The 18044-nt window shown below is 44.8% G+C and overlaps 1 protein-coding gene across 2 annotated transcripts in view; it reads left to right on the top strand.

Moving 5' to 3' along the window:
* The window catches only part of MRPS5 (mitochondrial ribosomal protein S5), a 93090-nt gene that overhangs the window by 29155 nt on the left and 45891 nt on the right, over positions 1–18044 (top strand). Inside the window, exons 3-5 of one of the 2 annotated variants that reach the window (XM_074949873.1) lie at positions 2563–2667; positions 3712–3912; positions 12118–12152. In XM_074949873.1, coding sequence (XP_074805974.1) covers positions 2563–2667; positions 3712–3912; positions 12118–12152 — 341 coding nt within the window. Of the gene's footprint in view, positions 1–2562; positions 2689–3678; positions 3913–12117; positions 12153–18044 lie in introns of both variants that reach the window. The other variant, XM_074949872.1, reaches the window with a different exon arrangement.

Here is an 18044-nt window from a genome sequence, read left to right as displayed (position 1 = left end):
TAGGCTTGTGGTCCAGGGACAGTCTGGTGTCAAAAGATGGGATATTAAAAAATTTGACCTGGGTAAAACCACAAATGAATAATGCACCCTTTAGCAGCCCATGGCAATAAACCCTTTATCGCATACCGTATCTATGTATTGCATCCTGTTAACGTTTTTGTGAAAACGTGTGGCTTTGCAACCGGAGCTGTTTTAGCAGTAGGAGAGTGAAGCCAGCACATACGAGTCTGATGTTACTGAATTTAAATAAATGCAAAATAAAGATAAGGCCACAAATCGTTAGGAAGATGCGTGTGTATCCTCAGGAATTACAAATACATAGTATGAGTAAAGGCAATGGCAGGTTATGGACGCTCCGTGCTGGCTGCACCCTTGCTTTCTGCATTGCATAACTTCACTGGTGCCATTGTCTGGGGATCCGTGGGCCCGGATTGAGACTAGGGCAGGGTGTATCTTTCAGTAATTTGGGATCTTCCGCAGTTATTTTGTGTTGCTTTTTAGATACGTCGCTTCAGTCCAACTGAACTATTTTTCCCCTCTGATTGCTGGTATTCAGACTGCTGCTTTAGAGAGAGAGGAGATGTCATTTACAGCAACGATGTCTCTTGCGAGCTGAGGCGTTTGAAAGATGTTTCAGGTCACTGTTGTTGATCAGGCTCATTCATTCTCAGGAGCTGAAGCAATTGTCTGACTGTATTCCTGATTATCTTCTTTACTGGATTCTGGCCTAGTTGGGAGAAAAACTGGCTTTATACCATGTTGTGAATATCTTCATCACATCATTTGAGTTTTAATTAACAAACAAACAAACAAAAAAACCAACGCTGCCATTTTGAAAAGCCCCGTGTTTCAGCTTTATGTAGTGGTAGCGTAGTAACATCAGTTAGTAAATATGCATGCGAGCCGTGTATCAGGTCTTGGTCTGAACGTGAAGATGGTTACTTCCCATGCCTTATGGCACAGCAGATGTGCCCAGACAAGATATACAGCAGGCTGTGAAATTAATTTGGTTTTCTGAATGTATCTTGTTCAGTTCTATGATGCTCTGTAAAGCATCACACCTCAATGAGGGGTGGAAGGAAGGATGTAAAGTGTGGGAGAACACAGTATTTCATCAGTGTATGAAAGCATTAACTAATGTAATGAAAGGAGCATAAACTTGGGAAGGCAAGCATAAAAGTGTAATTAGGCAGGCCAAAAAAATTGAAGAATAACTAGTAAAGACAAACAATGTAACAGGAAAAAAAATGTTAAGTACATTGGAAGCAGGAAGCCTGCTAAACAGTCATTGGGGCCACTGGATAATCACGGTGCTAAAGAAATACTCAAGGAAGACAAGGCCATTGTGGAGAGGCTAAATGAATTCTTTGCATCAGTCTTCACTGCAGAGCACGTGAGGGAGATTCCCACACCTGAGCCATTCTTTTTAGTTGACAAATTTTAGGAATGCCCCAGATTTTAGGGGTCAATAGAGGAGATTTAGGAACAAATTGATAAATTAAACAGTGTTAAGTCACCTTCACCAGGTGGTGGTCCCCCAAGAGTTGTGAAGGAACTCAAATATAAAATTGCAGAACTACTAACTGTGGTGTGTAACCTATCACTTAAATCACCGTCAGTACTAGATGACTGAAGGATAATTAATGTGACACCAACTTGTAAAAAAGGCTGCAGAGATGATCCAGATAATGACTGTAAGCCTCACTTCAGTAACAGGCAAATTGGTTGAAACTGTAGTAAAGAATAGAATGATCAGACACCTAGATGAACATGATATGTTGGGGAAGAGTCAACATGGTTTTTGTAAAGGGAAATCATGCCTCACCGTGCACAGCTCCTTAAATATCATCTGTACGTATATCTCACAATGATTGAGAGGATCAGTATGCCAGAAGCTTTTTTGAGAGCTGCCACATGACATCGCTTATGAATAAATACCATGGAAGTGGTGTGCTAGGTGTAGTGATTTGGTAAGGCCTGTTAGGAGTTGCTGTTACAAAACAGCAAACTCTTTGCCAGCTGGCACCAATGGGTCTCGGTGTCACAGAGAGCAGTTGCTGCTATTGCCCATGTCAGTTACGAGTGAATGATCTTGTTTTGCTCCTGTCTTGTGCTACCAAGGCCATTAAAACATTACACTGTCTAAGAACGGTGTTGATTTAAAAACAAAATTCAGAATAGATTTTAAACCCTGTGCTCGCCTGGGTACCTTCCTTACCACGGTACTTATGTGGTTTCACCTCCTTTGCAGTGGCAATGCAAACCATGTTGGAAACCATTGTTGTTTTGAACAGTGTTTAAACAGAGTTCCATTAATTTGCTTTGAGACCCAATGCACACAGGGCCCAAAAGAGATGGGGGCAGAGGAAGTAGTGGAGAGAGAGAAGGATCCAGGCAGAAGAATACATGTTTGCTTAAATGGGCATTAATGGGGGGGGGGGGCGGTGTTTATGAATTCCCAGAACGGATCAACTAAGGGTTAGCGTCTTGAATATTTTGTTCAGTAATGTTACCAATATTAATTATTCTGGTACCATACTTACGAAAGCAATTTCATTACAGTGACAGCTAATGAGCTGTGGAAAGGGGTTTTGGCAGAGACTGGTGCTGGAGCAAGGAAGGGAAGAGGAAAGCGAACCAAGAAAAAGTTCAGGAGGGATCTCAATAGAGGCCAGATCATTGGTGAAGGTAAATGCATCAATAACCATAGGACTGGTAAATGTGTTGCTTTTACCATTCATAGTGTTTTTGGTTTGTAATTAGGGTTGCCAACTTTCTAATTGCACAAAACCAAATCCCCTTTCCCCGCCCCTTCTCCGAGGCCACACCCCTGCTCACTACATCCCCCCCTCCATCCATTGCTCGTTCTCCCCCACCCTCACTCACTTTCACCAGGCTGGGGCAGGGGTTTGGGATGCGGGAGGGGGTGAGGACTCTGAGATGGGTCTGGGGGTGAGAGGTTTGGGGTACAGGAGGGGGTGTGAGCTCCGGGAGGGAGTCTGAGTGCAGTAGGGGGCTCAGGGCTGGGGCAGGGTGTTGGGGTGCAGGAGGGGGTTCAGTGTGCAAGCTCCAGCCCAGCGGCACTTACCTCAGGCAGCTCCTGGAAGTGGCCGGCATGTCTGGCTCCTAAGCGGAGGGGGCAGGGGGTTCTGCGCACTGCCTGCCCCCGCAGGCACCACACCCGCAGCACCCATTGTCCACAGTTCCCAGCCAGTGGGAGCTGCGGAGCCAGCTCCTGGGGTAGGGGCAGCGCGCAGCGCCCCTGTGGCTGCCCCTGCGCCTAGGAGCCAGACATGCTGGCCACTTCCAGGAGCCGTGCGGAGCCAGGGCAGAGCATTCCAGTCAAAAACCAGACGCCTGACAACCCTATTTGTAATACTTGTTATAAACAGTGCAGTTAGCACATTGGCATTAATTTCTGTGGAGTCATGACAGCACTGAATGAATGCTCGCTCTCTCTCTCTCTCTCTCCTTTTTTCATAGGTGATTTTGATAATGATACTCCATTTCACATAGTTCCAGCTTTTAATACAAATTCTGTCATGTGGAAAGCAGTTGAAATATAAATGAACATTAAAACTTCCGTTTTATTAGATTCATCTTGTGTACCGTTGAGTTTTAATCTTTAATTTTTCATTAAATGTGAGGGAAATCTTTTCACGTTTTGCTTTTCTTAAGGACGTTCTGGTTTCCTTTGGCCTGGTCTCAATACTCCTGTGCTGAAAAGTGGGGCACTCCAGACAATTGGTCAGCGAGACAAAGAGGAGCAGGAGAAGGTGCAGTCTGAAATTATCCGGCAGAGGGATGAGTGGGAGAAGAGAAGAAAAACAAAGGTGAAGCGAGAGAGAGGCTGGACTGGAAGTTCCTGGGGAGGCATCAGTCTGGGACCCCCTGAGCCAGGTCCTAATGGAGGTAAGAAGAGGGAATGTAATTACCTTCTTAGAGAGAGGCATGGGAAGAAGAATCCATACTTTCCCAGCATTTTACATTTCTTTATAATTATTCTCCTCTATACTAGGAACTATAAGAATTTCTATACACAAACCCAGGCAGTTAAACTAAAGAGTTCATAATCTTAACTGGACTGACAGTTGTTACATTAATGCTCAGAGCTAATTGACTGCTTCTCAGTTAAGCTTTTGTGAGTCTTAAAATGTGAAAACACTTTTTGTGTGTCTTACATCAGCAGCCCTGAGTACAAGATGTAGCCATATGTTCCCATTAGCTTAGTAACAGAAATAAATATTTCATGTTAGCATAAACAAGTAAAGAATGGCTAATAAAATGTCATATTAGAAATACAAATTATAGGAGATAAGTATAAGGCTATCACCTCGCATATTTAAACCTCTTACGCAAACTCAAGGCCCCATGCAGTTTGTGGCAAGGTGAGGCTAAATTCTGTGTCCTGTCCTAGATCAGTGGTGGGCAACCTGCAGGCCGCATGTGGCCCATCAGGGTAAGCTGATTGCGGGCCGCGAAAAATTTTGCAGACATTGACCATCTGCAGGTATGGCCCCCCGCAGCAGCCAGTGGCCACGGTTTGCTGTTCCCGGCCAATGGGAGCTGCGGGAGGCGGCGGGCCACAGGGGCGTGCTGGCCACTGCTTCCCGCAGCTCCGATTGGCTGGGAACAGCGAACCGCGGCCACTGGGAGCTGCGGGGGTCCGTGCCTGCAAATGGTCAACGTCCGCAAAATGTCTCGCAGCTCACCAGTGGATTACCCTGATGGGTCGCATGCGGGCCGCAGGTTGCCCACCACTGTCCTAGCTTCTCTGCAACAGTCTTTTGTGGTAAGTAGAAATTCTACGACAGCTTCTTTCAGAACAAAAAAGTTTTTAACAAATTAAATATGAAAACAAGTAACTCTCAGCCGAGTAATGTCTGTGAAACAGTTAACGTTGACGTTTATATTGTCATGTTTAGGTTTTTCTGGTAATATTCCATTGAGATTTACCAGACAGTTCACATTTCTCTGCAGGATTGTTTCAAGCTGTCTGCAGGCTCAGATGTAATTGCACCAATTAAACTTGATTGATGTTTTCAAAGTTTTCTTCATACCCATAAGAGCCAGTAGCATAATTTCTTTTCCTAAACTAAAGTCTAGCTTCTGGAGCATATTTCTGCAGCAAGGGATAGATTCTGTGGCAAATGTAATGGCTGCAGAATTACATGGAGCCCTTCCCAAATTATGCATATTGAGGTTTTCTAATCTTCTCTCAGGTCACTTCTTTCAGCCCCCCCAATCAGTTTGTGGGTTTTTGTTTTGTATAAACTCCCTCCAGTTTGCCAATATTTTCCAGTAATATGCTTCATGGAATGCCATATAATGTTCCAAGGGTGCATTTGCATGAAAGCCATGGAAACTGGAACCATTACTTCCCTGTTCTGTGAGGTTATGCCTCAGTCTGTTCAGACTTTATCTACAGGTTGCCCACCACTGCCTTAGAGGTCATGGTGGATCTTCCGTTACTCAGAGACTTTAAGTCAAGATTAGACGTCTTTGTAAAATACACACTCTAGCTCAATCAGAAGGCTTGATGGAGGGCTCCTTGCGTGACCTTCTCTGATCTGGGATGTTCGGATCATCCTAGATTATCAGAATGGTCGCTTCTAGCCTAATCCAAACTTCACAGCTAATCACTGGGGCAGCATCTGTTTTGGCCATGTATACGTTCTCATACCGCCATGTAAGGTGGTGGAATGACTCAACTGGAAAAATAATTCAGTCAGCAAGGCCTTTTCCTGAGGGAAGGTTAGGAGGGTGGGTTATTTATACCTTTCTGTAGAAGACAGGGATGGAGGGCCATGTGTTTGCCCTCACTGCCAAGTGCTGATCAGACAGGTTCTGCAGCCAGGTATGTGCAGTATGGCTCTGTGCAGGCAATGCATTAAGGACAAGAATTGCTGCTGGTAAGCAGCAACGTTCTTCTTCCCCGTGTGTCTTGCTCCCTGCTGTCTGATGCAGCCGTCTGTCGAAGCTTCGCTCCGCAAATGCTTGTTTAAGAGCGGTATGTTTTTCGGGTTGTTGGTATATGAAAGTTCTCTCACCTGCCATATGAGAGGCCTGGTTTTGATTTCTGAGTCAATGCAGGAATCAGTCTACTGACTCCTTTTCCTTTAGAATGTAAGCTCTTCATGGCAGGAACTGTGCCTCTTTCATGGCTAGGAAGCATACAGCTTGTTATGGGCATGACCAGAAACAAATTATTATTAATGTTTACAGTAGTCAGATAAGGGAGTTAATTAGGGTTCAGTAAATTCTGAAACAGGAACTTTGGCAAAGGTGTGTCAGTCCTGTTGACAAGGTCCATCACCAAGAGAATTTGTTAGATTTTATAAAGTGAATCTTGGCATTTGCCAAAGGCTGTGCCAGAAAGACTTGCTTATTGTTCCTTTCTGCAAAGTGGGTGTTAGAGCACAGGCCAGTCAAAAGGATCTGACTGCATTTCTGCTTTGTTTGCATCCTTTCTGCCCTAGCTTTCATGTGCCAAATGAGCACTAGCAGGGGATAGTGGTACAGAATACTCAAAATTCTGTCATGCTCGTGTATTCGCTTTTTCTCCCTTCTGAGACATTTCTGAAATGGAATTCTGTTCAAAAGTAACGTGCAGAGGGGAAGCTTACATTTATTCCTAAAATGTATATGGAGAAAAGGAGGGGCATGCACTTTGGTGCCCCAAGTGTAGCATACACCTGACCAGTGTTTTCTTATCACCATTCTGAAAAGACTAAATCATGAATGTTATGTGAAATGTTTAGTTTTGTAAAGATTGCTTTCTGATTCCTACAGGGCAGAAAAATGATGCTGTAGCTGCATTTGACTGATTACAGAGAAATTTTTCAGGCCACCCTTTAAATTGAATGCCCTTTAAAGTATTGCACTAACATATTATGGTTGATTTGAAGTGGCAAGATTTTTTTCCCTGTAGTTGTATAGAAATCTTTATCAAATACGTCTCATGATTGCTTGCTTGAATCATTATAGATTGTCTAATATTATATCATTCAAAATATTCTAAAATATACTAGATAATAGTGTAGACATGGTGGAAGTGAGCCATTTATAGAATTGTTACATCCTCTAGCAATATGACAGCCTCCAATCAATGCATATATGTTCAGTTCACTTTGGGTAGTCATCTGAGTAACGGTTATGCAAGTAGGCAGCTCGTGCATGCAAATGATGAAATACACGAATGGATCATCACTGGAACACACTGTGCACACCTGTTCACTCCCCCCAGCTCTTCTTCAGCAGTGAAGAGCTAGGAAGAAGAGAGTACGTAACTTCGGTCCTGGAATAAATACAGAGTTATGACCTCTCAAGAATTGAGTAATGGTGCCCCAAGAGTTTCAGATTTAATTGAGAGGGGAAGGCTGGCCTTGTCATCAAGGCACTGTACCGAGTTTCAGGATCCCTGGGTTCAAGAGAGACCAGAACCAAACACCTGGCCCTAAACTAACTGTACCCAACAAGCTACTAACGTACAGCTATGTAGGAAGCAGAGCGAGGGAAGGACGTGAATCACTCAAGCCTGGATTCACTCTGACAGCCCTCGCTGGCATTACGGAGGAACTGAGGTGGGCGGCTCCGCTCTGATAGAAGACTGCAGCGGCGTATGGCAACAGAGGGTGCTCGAGCCACCTCCTCAGATACTGCTGAGGAAAACAAATCTCTGATGTCTGTGCCCGGGGTGCATACACGCCTGCCATGGCACCGACATTTGCAATCCCTGGAAAAAGAAGTGAGGCACAGAGCGGTTAAGTGACTTGCCCAAAGGCACTCAGTCTGGGACAGAGCTGGAGCCACCCTTTTTTCTTGGTACTGGGACCAGTACCAGAATGATGCCTTGCTCATCGGGGTTTAAGTTATGCAGGATCTGCACAAAGCCTGTGCCAGTCAGTGACCAGCATCCATCCTGCCTTAAATGTTTGGGAGAATCCCACATTAGTGACAAATGTCACATCTGGAAAAGCTTCAAGCCCTCCCAAAAAGCGAGAGAGCAGTGAGGCTTAAGGGCTTGTTCATGGAGCCAGCACTTCGACCCCCGTCGGAGTCGTCACACAGGGAAAGCGCCCCACCTACATCAGCTTTGGTACAGAACACCCCACCAGACATGTCTGCAGTTCCTCGGTCCCATTCTTCGGTACCGAAGGAAAGACTCGGACCTTCCTCTAGCTCTTCTGTGTCAGTACCAAAGCAAGACAGAGGCAGACATACCACAAAGCATTTGGGAGAAAGGCTATCCCTGGAATGCTCATCACCTCCCAAGGGGGATCTCCACCTTTCGGGGCCTGTGTCAGGTCTGTCAAGGTCTCCCCTAAAGGATGTTAACAGAGCCAGCAGGCAGTGCCGCACCCAGCCACCCCAGACACATATGCAGGTGCAAGAAACATGTTTAGTCACTCAGTACTGGTATCATTGGCAGCAGAAGGTCTGCAACCCATGCCGATGCCTGCGGCTCATAGCTCACTGCACTGAGATCCTGCAGCATGGTTACCCAAGCCTCCCCTGAAGCCTGTCTTGTCAAGAGGAAAGCTTCCTCTATTTCCCCGCTACTGCCATCCCCGGGCTCAGGCTGTCTCTCTCTAGCCCCTTCTGCATCAGCCCCTCCTCTGTCAGAGGCATCTGACTCCTCAGGCTCAGAGGTGAGGTCCTTTCTGTCCCATCCAGGACATAGCACGTTCCCCCCCATCAGAGTCATTGGCACCACGGTGCCATGTGGCAAAACCAACGTTGGGCCCCAGCTAAAGGTCAATGCCCTGGATAAGGAGGGATCCCAAGCCCATACCCATGGCCATTCTGGTCACTGTGGGGCATTCCCCCTCCAGCCAGCCAGGTCCTGCCCTCAATCCTCCTGGCACACTGGAGACAAGGGCACCAAAAGCACTCCTCCCTCCCACCCCCCGCCGAAACCAGAGACTGGTTCTGGGCACCAAGAGCACTATTCTCCGATACCTGCTACTGAGACCGGTACCGAGCAGGTGGTACTCATGCGGGCTGCCTCCTCCTTCATCGTCCACTGAGGCTACTGAGCCCTCAGGTTACTCACCACATCAGAGGACCACAGAGCCCCTCAAGAGCCTTTAAAAAGTGGCCTCTGTACTTGGCGTTCAGGCAGAAGAAGTGTCTGAAAGGTCTCAACAGTTGATGGACATCCTGATATCAATGACCCTGGCTAGGGTTGCTCTACCAGGTAATGCAACCATCCTGGAGTCAGTCATCGCTCTTTGGCAGGCACCCTCCTCCCTGTCCCCCACAGCAAAATGAGCCCAGAGGAGGTGCTTTGTCCCCTCTAAGGGCTATGAATATTTCTACTCTCACCACCCACTCCCCAGGCTCTCATGTGGTGGCAGCCATCAGGAGCAGGAAAGGCAGGGACATCAAGCTTCCACGCCAAAAAGCAAAGGCTCAAAGAGGCTGGATCTGTTTGGTTGCAAGCTTTATTCTTCAGGAAGCCTGCAACTCAGGATTGCAAACCAGCAGGCACCCCTGAGTCGCTATGACTTCACCTTCTGGGAAAATGTTAAGTTCAAAGACAAGTTACCAGAGGAGCGTAGACCAGAGGTTTTGCAGTGATGAGTGAGGAGGGTAAACTGGTTGCCAGAACTGCCCTCCAAAACATTGCTGGATAATAGTTTGGATACGAGAGAGGTGTTCATGGTTGCAGTCAACTGGGTTTCCCCTAGAGGTCCAACACACGATCCAAGACCTCCCTTTTGAAGCCCCCGTCTGTTTTCAGAGAAAATGAACGACAGGATTCATAGCCTCAGAGATTCCAGGGTGACCGACACTGAAATCCCTTGGGATCTATACTCCAGTGACAGGGGAATGGGGGAAGCAATTTCTTCCACAGCAGCCATTCTGACACCAGAGTTTTGCTCCCCGATCCCAAAATCCACCAAAAAAAAATAGAAAGGGATTATAGGAGGTGTCCACCATTGCCCTCTTCAGCATCAGTGGGCTCATACCATCCACCCGCCCCCTTCCAAACAGGCATTTTGAAGGGATACTCAAGGACAGTGTACCAGCCACCTTAGTTCCATCTGTTCCCTATCTTTTATTTACCAATCGCTTATCTCATTTCATAAGTGGTGGGGCCACATAACATCAGATTGGTAGGTCTCAAACATGGTGGAATGAGGGCATGCCATCCAGTTGATTTCTGTCCCTCCCCATCCCTTTTCAGGGATCACCGTCACAAGATTGCCTTTCAACGGGGGTCCAGTCTCTTCTTCAGGCAGGGACCATAGAGGAAGTTCCATTTTCCTGCAGGGGAAAAGGCTTCTATTTCCACTACTTCCTGATCCCCAAAGCAAAAGGGGGTCTCAGGCCTAGTTTAGATCTGAGATCTGAACAAATTCCTGAAGAAAATAAAATTCTTTGAGTGCTGGTCCGTTTGTAGATTCCATACATGGGATATGCGTGCACCTAAATCCAGAGATTTTAACAAGCCATGTCCACTGGCCCAACACCTGTGCATGGGGTGCATGCAAACCTACAGTGAAATGGACATATATCCAAAACGTCTACAAGAACAACAGTTATGGGAAGGTAGGTAACCAGTTTTCCCCATCTCTACAATGGAGATAATTCTACTTCCTTCTTCCACTCTGTCTTGGCTATTTTGATTTATAAGATCTTTGTGACAGGGACCATCTCTTAGTTACACAGTGGATCCTGGTTTTGGTTGGAGTCTCAAGGCATTAGTGTAAAACAAATTATTGTTTCGGAGAGATATCTGTTATTAATTATAGAAGTTAAAGTTACAATAACTTACAAGTTTGCCATTTGATCTGGCATTTTCCACGCTTAGTCTCAGCCCAGATGTTTCTGGGGAAGGGGGGGAAGGAAACGGGAAGAAGTTCGAACCAAATCTGTTTTACTGTTGAGTTGTTACAAGTATGGAGGGGTGGGGAAAATGTTTGTTCCATTTAAGTAAATGTCATGGTTTTTTTTTTTAAACTTTCACAACTCTGTAATTTTAAATTTTCAAGATAATTTAGGACTAAAACTTTCCGTGTTTTTACAAAAAACTTGATGCTGACATCTGAAGTTGAAATACATCACAGTATTGTAGTTAGTTATAACCGTGGTTCCAATGCACCACCGACGTCAGTGCAGAAACTAATTCTGTACTGATGTCTTTGTGCAACCATAGAGCTTCCATGCTCTGCAGAAGGACGCTGCTCTCCTCAGTGTAGAGATGTGTGCTGAGTGCCCCAAATAACTGGAATGAGATAAACAGTTAGTACATTTATAACACCTCTGTTCCATTTATACTGTAACTCGCCATGCATCCCCACCTTCTGCTCCATAAGATACCCCAGTATGTGCTTTGCTTCTGACATCATACTACAGAACCTTGCTGACAAGGCAAGTTCCATGTTGTTTTTAACAATAGTGAATGGCTCCAAAACTTTATATTTTATCATACCCAATGGGATATAAAATAAGATTATTAAGAAATTTACGGAATTATGCTGTATTATAAGCAAACGGGGCAAAACCTCCCAGGATTGATCTTGTCTTGTTAGGCTTGTTTCAGTGAGGTTGCACGGCAAATTGGGTTATCAGCATGATGCGTGCTGGGGTTTCCCAAAGGGCAGAGACCAGTAATCCACAACCAACCTGAACTTTGTGTACCCTGAAATGGAAAACTAAAGGTGCACGTTACTCTATAAATGTGCTGAATACCTATCTTACTTTGAATTTAGGGAGCATACATTTCTAAATGAATTTGATCATTTAAAAATATCTTCACACAGCACTGTAAAGAAGACAAGCAATGGACTTTAGTGTACATAAATTGCAAGCAATGCTCACAGAGTCTACATTAGGGTGACCAGATGTCCTGATTTTATAGGGACAGTCCTGATTTTAGGGTCTTTTTCTTATATAGGCTCCTATTGCCCCCCAGCCCTGTCCCGATTTTTCACATTTCCTGTCTGGTCACCCTAGTCTACATGCTGCAGGGATTTTAAATTAGATTTGTATAAGAAGCTTTGTCCCTTTGTAATATTATATCACCTGTCATCACAGATCACTCTAGTGCTGTATTGATAATTAGGAGCAAATAAATGAAGTAGGTATTTGTTTCTTTTCTCCCAACAGAAACTTATGAAGACTTTGACTCCAGGGTAATTGAGGTAAGTGTTGCAAAAATCTTCAAGGAGTTATATTTTTAAATATAAAATAATGATGTTTAAATCCTACACTTTAATTATTGGCCTCTAATAAATCAGCTTTATTGTGATGGAAGCTAGACGGACTGAGGGAAGTATGAAACAATGTTCTATTTCAGATGCACAATAAAATCTGCCATTCTTTTAACCGATGTTTGATCTTCTGTGCTATACAGATAGTACCTAATTCAGAGGCAGCTTTGTATGACATTGAAAAGACAAATGTTTGAAAATAAAGCTTGTGCATAGTTCTTCCTTAAGCAAGTTGGTTGAAGAGAGTACTTCTTCATGTCCCCTATTATCTCCTACTACAAAACAAAGTTCTATATAGCAAATACCAGTGGTTCTCAAAATGTGGCTCAGGACCCCAAAGTGGGTCACGACCCCATTTTAATGGGGTCACCAGGGCCTGCATTAGACTTGCTGGGACTCAGGACTGAAGCTGAAGCCCGATCTCCACCCCCACCTTGGGCAGCAGAGCTCGGGCTCCCTCCTCCCTCCCTCACCCCCCTTCCCCCAGTCAAGTAGTAACTGTTGTCAGAAGGGGGTTACGATGTAGTGAAGTTTGAGAACGCCTGGCAAATACAATAGCTCCATTTGTGAAGAAACAGAAGCAAATAGGCAAGTCAATTACAAGAGGTGTGCATGGTCGGTCCCCTCCCTCTTTTTAAAACCAGAAAAGCCCAGGAAGTTTTGTTGTTTGTTTTTTAATTTCCCAAATGCTTTACCTGATGTGCCTCAGACCTCCTAGGGAAAACGCTAACCTGGCATAAACTCAAGCATGTGAAATTTCAGGTTGATTAAGGTGGTGTTGGTAACCACAATCCTAAGGCTGATAATGGAAGGTTAGCCTTAGTATCATAGAATATCAGGGTTGGAAGAGACCTCAGGAGGTCATCTAGTCCAACCCCCTGCTCAAAACAGGACCAATCCCTAACTAACTCATCCCAACCAGGGCTTTCTCAAGCCTGACCTTAAAAACCTCAAAGGAAGGAGATTCAACCACTTCCCTAGGTAACCCATTCCACTGCTTCACCACCCTCCTAGTGAAAAAGTTTTTCCTAATATCCAATCTAAACCTCCCCCACTGCAACTTGAGACCAGTACTCCTTGTTCTGTCATCTGCTACCACTGAGAACAGTCTAGATCCATCCTCTTTGGAACCCCCTTTCAGGTAGTTGAAAGCAGCTATCAAATCCCCCCTCATTCTTCTCTTCCGCAGACTAAACAATCCCAGTTCCCTCAGCCTTTCCTAATAAGTCATGTGTTCCAGTCCCCTAATCATTTTTGTTGCCCTCTGCTTTCCAATTTTTCCACATCCGTCTTATAGTGTGGGGCCCAAAACTGGACATAGTACTCCAGATGAGGCCTCACCAATGTCGAGTAGAGGGGAACAATCACGTCCCTCGATCTGCTGGCAATGCCCCTACTTATACAGCCCCAAATGCCGTTAGCCTTCTTGGCAACAAGAGCACGCTGTTGACTCATATCCAGCTTCTCGTCCACCGTAACCCCTAGGTCCTTTTCTGCAGAACTGCTGCCGAGCCATTCGGTCCCTAGTCTGTAGCAGTGCATGGGATTCTTCCGTCCTAAGTGCAGGACTCTGCACTTTTCCTTGTTGAACCTCATCAGATTTCTTGTGGCCCAATCCTCTAATTTGTCTAGGTCCCTCTGTATCCTATCCCTACCCTCCAGTGTATCTACCACTCCTCCCAGTTTAGTGTCCTCTGCAAACTTGCTGAGGGTGCAATCCACACCATCCTCCAGATCATTAATGAAGATATTGAACAAAACCGGCCCCAGGACCAACCCTTGGGGCACTTCGCTTGATACCGGCTGCCAACTAGACATGGAGCAATACCCTTTGAACCTGACGATCTAGCCAGCTTTCTAGCCACCTTATAGTCCATTCATCCAGCCCATACTACTTTAACTTGCTGGCAAGAATACCGTGGGACACCGTGTCAAAAGCTTTGCTAAAGTCAAGGAATAACACGTCCACTGCTTTCCCCTCATCCACAGAGCCAGTTATCTCGTCATAGAAGGCAATTGGATTAGTCAGGCATGACTTGCCCTTGGTGAATCCATGCTGACTGTTCCTGATCACTTTCCTCTCCTCTAAGTGCTTCAGAATTAATTCCTTGAGAACCAGCTCCAGGATTTTTCCAGGGACTGAGGTGAAGCTGACTGCCTTGTAGTTTCCCGGATCCTCCTCTTTCCCTTTTTTAAAGATGGGCACTACATTAGCCTTTTTCCAGTCATCCGGGACTTCCCCCGATCGCCATGAGTTTTCAAAGATAATGGCTAATGGCTCTGCAATCACATCTGCCAACTCCTTTAGCACCCTCGGATGCAGCGCATCCGGCCCCATGGACTTGTGCTCGTCCAGCTTTTCTAAATAGTCCCGAACCACTTCTTTCTCCACAGAGGGCTGGCCACCTCCTCCCCATGCTGTGCTGCCCAGTGCAGTAGTCTGGGAGCTGACCTTGTTTGTGAAGACAGGCAAAAAAATCATTGAGTACATCCTCTGTCACTAGGTTGCCTCCCTCATTCAGTAAGGGGTCCACGCTTTCCTTGGCTTTCTTCTTGTTGCTAACATACCCTGAAGAAACCCTTCTTGTTACTCTTAACATCTCTTGCTAGCTGCAACTCCAGGTGTGATTTGGCCTTCCTGATTTCACTCCTGCATGCTTGAGCAGTATTTTTATACTCTTCCCTGGTCATTTGTCCAATCTTCCACTTCTTGTAAGCTTCTTTTTTGTGTTTAGCCTTCAACCTTAATAATAAAGGTGCTCTTGTGTCAGCATATATTCTCTAATTGGATAAGATTTTAGTACCTTTTAAACTGTTGAGGAAAAGATGTTAACGCCTAGCTATATTTACTTCCACTGGTCTTTTTATCTCCTCTTGATAAGCAAGCTACAACACTGGCTGTAGTTCCCACTCTACTTCAGCCTTGACACTGTAGATTCCCTCAGACCTACCTCTCAGTCTTTAGTCATGGTGAAATATTTTGGAATTGTTCTGAATCTTCAACTTCATGATTGGTAGCTTTTTTTCAACATCTTTGGAATTTTTTTTAACAGCAGTTACATTAAAATGCATCCTGTATGTCGTAAGTACTTTCTGAAGTCAGTGAACCACCTTAACAAAGGTTAGAAACGTTTCCCCAGTTGCCTTTGCAGTTTTTGGTAATGGTGAATGTTAGTGTGGCAGCTGAGTTCAGATTACTTTATAAAAATAAAGTGATCCAAAAGCATGTGTGAGGAAAAACTCATGTATAATCCTTACTGAGTTCACACCACAGCATTTTAACACTTCTGAGGAAGATAGAAACAAGAACAGTGATACAGTGTAATGTTGGGGATCAGGGAACTACAGAAAGTGTTAAACATTTATTGAGCCTTCTGCACTACATCATATTATATAGAGCAGTGATTCTCGCCTCTGAAATGTGGTGTGGGGATGGAGAATGTTATAGCCAAGGAAAATTACATGTGCTATCTGCAATTACGACCTATATCCAAGAATTCAAGTTGAAGGGCCTTACAAGCTATTTTCAGAATGGTTCTCAAAAATAAGTTGCGTGAAATATGTACATTTGTTAGATTGTTTATTTTCTGCATTTTTTGTGTGTGTATTTCTATGGAAAATATTGTTGGTTGTTGTAAGGCTTAATGAGTTAACATTTGCAAAATTCTTTGTGATCCTTGTGTGCAAAGTGAGGAGGTAGTGAGAAGTGATATTGGTTACTAAACCCATATTGCTATCGAAATGTTCCGTAACTGATGGCAAAACTTTAGGCTAAGGGTTATCCATCCAAGTTCCTCACCAGCCATGGTTTTAGGGAACTGGTAGGAGAAAATGATTTTAAAAGATTTAAAACTTAATTTCAATTTGAAAACAAAATATTACAAAAATGGAGACTTTGTGGTGGGGAGGTATAAAGTTTTTATTGCACAGGTCTGGAATGACCTCATTATTTATCAATGGTGAAGTTATTAATGAATTATGCAATTCATCCAAAAACAGTGGACGTTAACGCTTAGCACCACACAACACCATGCCATCACATATCATGTTTATGCCCCCCCATTTGTCTTATATTAGTCTCTCTCTGTTCCATTTGAAATGCTTTAGTTGCTATGGAAACAATGACATTGCATAGGCAATATTTAGTGATATCCTTAGATACAGAACAAAGTCGATGTCTGTGACTCATTTGCCACCAGTTCACATGCAGGTATTGTGTCCTTCAGAATGGATATCAACTGTTCAAATGCCAAAAATGTTTTGCCTTCTGTTACCATGCTCCCCCTTTCTCCCCTGACTGCAGTGAGGCTGGGGCAGTGACAGCAGCCTCGCCACTCGGACCTCCATCAGAGCTCAGTAGTTCTTGGACAGCTATGCCCTTAGTGTCTCAGACCCCTTGAGAGGGCCTGAGCCACCTGCCTCTGAAATTGGTCCTCTTTAAGGTGTCTCAAGTTGGGCACCCAAAAACTCAGCTCACAAAATCACTAGTCGCTTGTGAAAATCACGGCCTATTTTTATTCCTTTAAAATAGTTCTGCTTCTCCTTCATGGGTAAGTAAGGAGGGAAGGTCAATTTATGTGCTGATTGTGGCAGCTTACTGTAGGCCAGTGAACCAGCCATTGGGGCCACATGAAATGGCAGGTTCTAGCAGCTTTTCAACTCGGTGAACTATGCCGGTGATCCTTTTATGGGGCTGCACATTGGGACCTGACAGCTCTGAAGAGAATTTTTCAGAGGGAGTTTCCAGCAGGAAATTGGGAGAGGAAAAGGTACTGCAAAGGCATAAACCATCACAATGGCCTCTGAAATCTTGTATTTTAAAATGCTGCATAATTACAAAAGCATAATCTTTTTACTGCCACTTTAAAACAAACTTTCATATGTTATTTTAAAAACAGGTAAAAGTGCTTTCAGTTCCAAGCTAACTTTATGTTTATACATCCATTATCAACACCTCAGAAGAGAGATAAATAATGGAAATTAACAGACTCTGAAGTACAGTGGAGCTGACTGACCTGTAGCAGGATCTGTGCACATGCATAAATCTTTGATTTTTAATTGCAAATAAGTTCTCTTCACCTCCATTGGAATTCTATATGTGATTACAAATTTCACAGCATGTGTTTTTTCAGAAGAATTTAAGCTAATGACCTGATCCAAAATATATATATTGTGACAAAGTTCCTCCTCTGCCTTGGTGGGTCCTGCGCTTATTGGCAGATTTGCTCTCCTCAGAGATTCACGGCATCCCTCAGTTTGGCCACTTTTGCTAGTGGCTCAAACCTGCCGTTCACTCAGCTAACCTCATCACTGGCTAGCATGGGGAAAAGGAAGGAGAACAATCCCCGCAGTCTATGCTGATCCACCTAGTGGGTCGGGGGACAGGCCAGGGACCTTCCCCTCTGGTGGGACCCGCAGTCCAGGTCAACTCCTCTTATATCCAATAGGGGGATGGGGGAACCCGGGCCCGCCCTCGACACCGGGTTCCAGCCCAGGGCCCTGTGGATCACAGCTGTTTACAGTATTTCATGTAACACCTGTGTGACAGCTACAACTCCCTGGGCTACTTCGCCATGGCCTCCTCCCAACACCTTCTGTATCCTCACCACAAGACCTTCCTCCTGTTGCCTGATAGCATTTATACTCCTCAGTCCTCCAGCAGCACACCCTCTCACTCTCAGCTCCTTGCACGCCCCTCACTGACTGAAGTCCTTTTTAAATCAGGTGCCCTGATTAGCCTGCCTGTATTAATTGATTCTAGCAGCTTCTTAATTGGCTCCAGGTGTCCTAATTAGTCTGCCTGCCTCAACTGGTTCAAGCAAG

This window comes from Natator depressus, chromosome 3 (assembly GCF_965152275.1).
Source record: "Natator depressus isolate rNatDep1 chromosome 3, rNatDep2.hap1, whole genome shotgun sequence".
Taxonomy (NCBI): domain Eukaryota; kingdom Metazoa; phylum Chordata; order Testudines; family Cheloniidae; genus Natator; species Natator depressus.
Note: the sequence above shows the minus strand (reverse complement) of the source record. Positions and strands in the feature narration are given on the sequence as shown.